The sequence below is a fragment of the Ciona intestinalis genome, unplaced genomic scaffold (assembly GCF_000224145.3).
Source record: "Ciona intestinalis unplaced genomic scaffold, KH HT000302.1, whole genome shotgun sequence".
Classification (NCBI taxonomy): Eukaryota; Metazoa; Chordata; class Ascidiacea; order Phlebobranchia; family Cionidae; genus Ciona; species Ciona intestinalis.
This window is the reverse complement of record NW_004190623.1, coordinates 1-5,724: the sequence shown is the minus strand read 5'-3', so window position 1 is coordinate 5,724 and position 5,724 is coordinate 1. Positions and strand designations below refer to the sequence as shown.

At 39.7% G+C, this 5,724-nt stretch overlaps 1 protein-coding gene across 1 annotated transcript in view; it reads left to right on the top strand.

Annotated features, from left to right (window-relative positions):
• The window catches only part of LOC113475382, a 6,725-nt gene extending 2,404 nt beyond the window's left edge, over nucleotides 1–4,321 (top strand). The window contains exon 2 of the mRNA XM_026839479.1: nucleotides 3,144–4,321. Within this exon, the coding sequence (XP_026695280.1) occupies nucleotides 3,197–3,913 (717 nt within the window). The 5' untranslated portion in view covers nucleotides 3,144–3,196 and the 3' untranslated portion in view covers nucleotides 3,914–4,321. The remainder of the gene's footprint in view (nucleotides 1–3,143) is intronic.
• Nucleotides 4,322–5,724: the final 1,403 nt, after the last annotated feature.

Genomic DNA, 5,724 nt, shown 5'->3' with positions numbered 1-5,724 from the left:
TTCAGTCTTGCCCTCCCTGTAAGCTGTAACACGTAGGATGCGCAAATAGGTGATTGAACTTTAACGGTAAAAAACTATATTCTCAAAAGATAAAGTAGTTCAAAACTATAACGGACTCATTTACGAGTAAGTCAGTAACATTACATTAACTTATTGATCCACCAGAGTGCATCAACATAGCAATATTGCATGTAATACAGATACCCCACGATAGCGTCGTATTTCTCCACAGTGCAGAAGTACTAATAACAATCGCTAACCAAGCGTGACCGATATCTGACGAAGCGTAACGCGGTGAACAGATTGCATCGTTAGAAAAAGGCGAGAGTCCGTACGTGTATGTGTACCGTTGATAGTATAGACTCTATACTAACTTTGGGTGTACCTAAAACTACATGACGTACAGGTTGCACGCGGTTGCAAACAGTTGCAGATATTTAGGTTATTTCGCTAACTCAAAAACCATTCGACGTACCGGACTGAAAGTGGGTTTGTTAAACTCGTATGTTCATTTGACATCTATTGGACGTAGCCGCGTAGCGTTTCTGTTCGAAATACCCAAAATATCTGCAACCGTTTGCAATCTGTAGTTCTTTTAGGGACCCGATTTTAATGGTCTTTTAGGATGGAAATTTTTTCCTTGTTTTCCTCCTTTAGTGTTACCCCCAGATTTTCGCGACACGGCGTTGCATTTTTTTAAAGTTGTTCCGTATTTTGAAACTCTGATGGTACCTTCACATTTTGAGCATTTCATTTTCTATTAATACACAAAATCTAATTTTACGTAGGTATGCCCCTTTAGCCCTTTGCAAAATAGCTGTAAGTATGATTCATTTTAATCTTATTTTGGAAAAGTTTGATGGAATTGGAAAATCCCAGTATGTTCTCTTTTTCATGGTTGCTTATTACAACATTTCTAAAGGATTAAATGCAGTGGCAACAGTGTTTATTGCATATTCACCACCGAAAAGGCAATTTATTATTATTTCTTCTTTACAATTCATTTTAAATTTATGATCATATGGTACTTTAAAATATTATTCATTAAACTGATTTTTTACAACAACTCTAATATATGACAGGTGTAATGTCCCACCTTTGGATGATTCAGCTTTGTACCCAAACTTGACAGAATCAGATATTCTAAACTATACAATACCTTATGATGTAGTAACAGACGAGTACGACAATTGTATAAGGTATGCCACAAATATGAATATGTTATGTTGACTAGGGATCTGCCGAGCCGAGCCCGAACTCAAAAGCTCGTGCCCGAGCGTCTCCTTTTTTGAAGTTCGGCGCTCGGCTGAAATCTGAGCCGACCGCCGAGCCTTATGCTATTGCTATAATGTTGCACGCGAGAGAGAAACATATTTAAAATGAAAAAAGTAAAGCTACTAAAAGTTGAAGAGACTAGTCAGCGTCGCTTTCTCTTTAATTGTTTTTCATTCATTAACTTCGTTGTGAATTTGCTCTCTCGCAAGTAACGAATCGCAACTTCAGCGAATTTGCCGGTGTCGAATTACACGAGCGCCCAATGTTTCCGTATCTTTATAATGGAATTTCCTTATCTTTATAATGGGTATAAATATTACATTCTTTCCCTAGGAATTGGAACATTTTTACATTCAATTGTTATGTTACTTGTCCTATTACAACATACCTATTAATTATGACGTTTCATAATATTACAATCGGGAAGAATGTGCCTAATGCCCAACCAACCACGAGATCGAAACATCGTGTATGAGCGTCACAATTTTACGCTCTGCGCCACAGTAGGAAATAAAGGGAGACGCGTGCGGTAGCATAGATTCCACACGTAACAAGCGAAGCAATCGTTGTGAATTTATTCTGGTTAAAAATGACGTAATAAAACTCTGGTTCTCGTGCGGTGCCAACAAAAGACGTTTTTTTGCTTCTGTCCAAGCTCCACCGGGACGATACTTTGTAATATTATATTACAATCAATGGCGGACACTTGGTCAATATTTGGGGGTGCTGACAACTAGAGGTCGGCCGAAATTTATGTTTTGCCGATAATCGGTATCGGTAAAAATGCGCAGATAATACACTGATATATAAAATAGTTTGTGAGAAGCGACGTACGTCCTACTTGACCTTTACAATTGTCATAGTTTAGCCTTCCCGTGCGTCTTGTTTAGCCTTCAAACGTGGGCTGTAGTTTAGCCTTTACGTGCGTCGTAGTTTAACGTCCACGTGGGTCGTAGTTTAGATGTATGAATGTCGACTCTCGTAGTTTACGTTTAGTATTCACGTTGGTCGTCACTTCAAAGTTGTTTAAGAAAGCAACACATATAACGTTACCTACTGAGAGCGTGCAGAACAACCATTTCTTTTCTTTATTATAACTTGCAATATTGTGAATACAGTTATTAATTTTGATTAATACTGATTTTTTCATATGTTTCGTTATAGTGACAATTATCAGCTTTAATAGAAAAAAAATTATATTGTTCGGTCTCTACTAAATCCAGACAAAGCGTGTGAAAAAGATATTTTTAGCACGAGCGCCGAGCAGAGTGCTAATGACGTTTTCAAGGAGAAAGGCGTACGAGAATACGCTCATGTTAAGTCAAAAAGCACCGCTAATCAAAATCATACAGAACACGTGGCTTACGTTCAAACGCTGCATGATAAAGAGAAGACGCGTTTCATGAATTCCAGTGTGGCAAGATGCAGAAATAATATAGAAAACTATATTAGTAATAATTGGTAATAACAGAAGTTTTTGTGGCAATTAATAAGCAAGCTACATTGCCGCTCACTTAGTATTACTATCTTTTCTCCTATGTTCCAAAGAACAGCGTTTTTGGCTTTAAGCCGACGATTTCTCGCTCGGTGCTAATCGTGGACCGCTGGTCACCAACGTTCTGCCCCGATCAAAGCACGATTGCCGCTACGCTCATCTCGTGCAATTCGTTACTTTTCAGAGCAAAACGAACGAAAATTAATTAAAGATAAAGTAAGCTCGCTTAAATTATGTTAGTTGCTTCTCTTTCTTCAATTTTCATATTTTTCGCCCTCGCGTCAACGCGTGTATTTTTATACCAATCGCATACGGGAATTTCCCGTTTTCTAATGGAAATTGGTTATCCTCGGTAAACACGACCATGTTTCAGTAAGCCTCGGATCATACCCTTCAGTTTTCCAAACAGAGATCCTAGCAATTAACATGGTTGCCAAGGAACTGCTGTATGATGGTACTGATAGTAAATCTGTCGACATTTATAGCGACAGCCAGGCTGGGATTAAGGCCCTGTCGAACCTTAGAATCAACAGCCTACTCGTACGTGATACTTGGCATGCCTTACAACAACTGGCAACTGGAAATCACGTACGACTACACTGGATACCTGGTCATTCAGACCATTTGGGGAACGAGCTTGCTGACAAGCTAGCTCGTGATGGTTCCAGTAACATATTCTATGGCCCAGAGCCAGGTTTACCTATCCCCACTAGCCGATGTAAATCGGATCTGGCGCTTTGGGTTCTAGCCAAACACCAAGAAGAATGGACAAAACATGACGGCTGCAGGCAGACGAAGGAGTATAGGAGAAACATTAGCAGGTGTTTTTCCGAACAACTCCTGAAGCTGCTAAGGCAAACGTTACGTTCCATTCTTCAAGTGATAACAGGGCATGGCATGTTTGCCAGTCATCTGCATAAACTTAAAAAAAGTGAGAGTCCCATCTGCCCTGTCTGTGGCGAGGAAGATGAGACATCCTTTCATTATGTTGGCATATGTCCAGCATATGCGAACGCAAGACGGGAGCATCTAAACTTGACCGAGCTGTCAAGGGAAGATCTCCCATCCATTACCATTAAAGCCCTTGTCGCCTACCTTCGGGGAAGCGCCAGGCTCCTTAAACTGGGAAGGTCCATGCAGTAGCACCCCGGGTGTTAGGGTAATGGGTCAATTATGGCCTAAATCCTAGAACCCATGGCGTGCCACGCCGCGGGACCTCACCCACATAGAATAGAATAGAAACACGACCATGAAGCCCTGCTGCGCATGACGGATTATTTTTAATTAACGTCAGCTTTTCTATTTGAATTACTGTTCGTAACTGCAATATTTTAAGTGTGCACGTCCTCTAGACAAACCCGCTCGGGAGAGATTTTTAGCGCGCGAGTTAGCACTTCTATTGTTTATTTTATTAGGGGTGCTTACGCACCCGCTCGCACCCCCCAGTGTCCGCCGTTGATTACAATCTCTGTTGGTTCCAATTTACTGATAGCGTCGCTCTTTGCTATTATGTTTGCAGCAATTAAAATTCACTCAATCGCGATTTACCTGCATTTTTTAAACTAATCATCAGAAACAAAAATTATACAAAAACTACAGATCGTATGGAAGCGAACAAAACACGATTGTTTTATAACAATCTTAATGTAACAATTGTAATGGTTTATCAAAGTTATTCTGACGTAAATAATCGTTACATTATCCACGATGGACATGCGTAAAAGTTACACCAATGTTTTATTTATTAAAAAAACGCTTCTAATTTAATGTAAACAATGTAATATTAGTCTAAATTAACCGCATAAAGTAGAATAGATATTATAGTGTGCAAGACAAATATCTAAAGCGTTTGTATCGCGTCCGAGATAACGTTGACTGGACGTAAATATCTGCATGACCAGGGGCGCAACCAGGGGGGGCTGTTTTGCTGTCATGACAGCCCTCTTTTCCGCAGACACGCACGCAGCCAGAAAGTGCTAAGACGCACACACACGCGTTGCATTCAATATTACATTCATTCGCTTGGAATTGAAACAATTTTTCGTTCAATTGTTACGTCACTTGTCCTATTGCAACGTAACTATTAATTATGACGTTTCATGATATAACAATCGAGAGGAATGTGCCCACTGGCCAACCAACCACGAGATCGAAACATCGTGTATGAGCGTCAAATTTTTACGCTCTGCGTCGGCGTAGCAAATAAAGGAAGACGCATACGGTAGCATACATTCCACACCTAACAAGCGAAGCAATCGATGTGAATTTATTCTTGTGTAAAGTGACGTAATGAAACTCTGGTTCTCGTGCGGTGCCAACAAACGATATTTTTTGGCTTCCATCCAATCTCGACTTTGAAATATTATATTACAATCTCTGCTGGTTCCAATTTACTAATAGCGTCGCTCCTCACTCTTATATTAGCACTTCACCTCGCAACACAAACTTGACACAGCTTTTTCAAAGTTGCGGATAAAATATATGTAATTTGCCTATTAAACAAGGTAACACGGTGGAATAAACAACCTAAACATATTCCAGAAGTAGCAATGCTGTATATTTACGATGTTTTCCTCAGCCAAGCAGCATAATTATTACGAAATAGTAGGGATCCACACGTGGATTCATTGCATCATAATAGCGATTGTTTGACCTGACAACTGATTACGACATAATAGCAATTCACACGTTGATTATTGGCGTCATAATAGCGATTGTCCCCCTAGATTATTTAGCCTGCAAGTGCTTGAAAACAGGTTGGATATTAGCCCTTTTTACTATGCCAAGAAGTAAAGATAGGCTTGGAAAAATACTTTGTACGCGCATGAAGCAACGCCTAGGTTTAAAAAAGTTGGAAACCACTATAATGGGGAATATAGATAGCATGAAATGTCACGCTCAACGTAATGTATGTGAAATAAACTAATGCTTATAATTATAACAATCACTTAAAG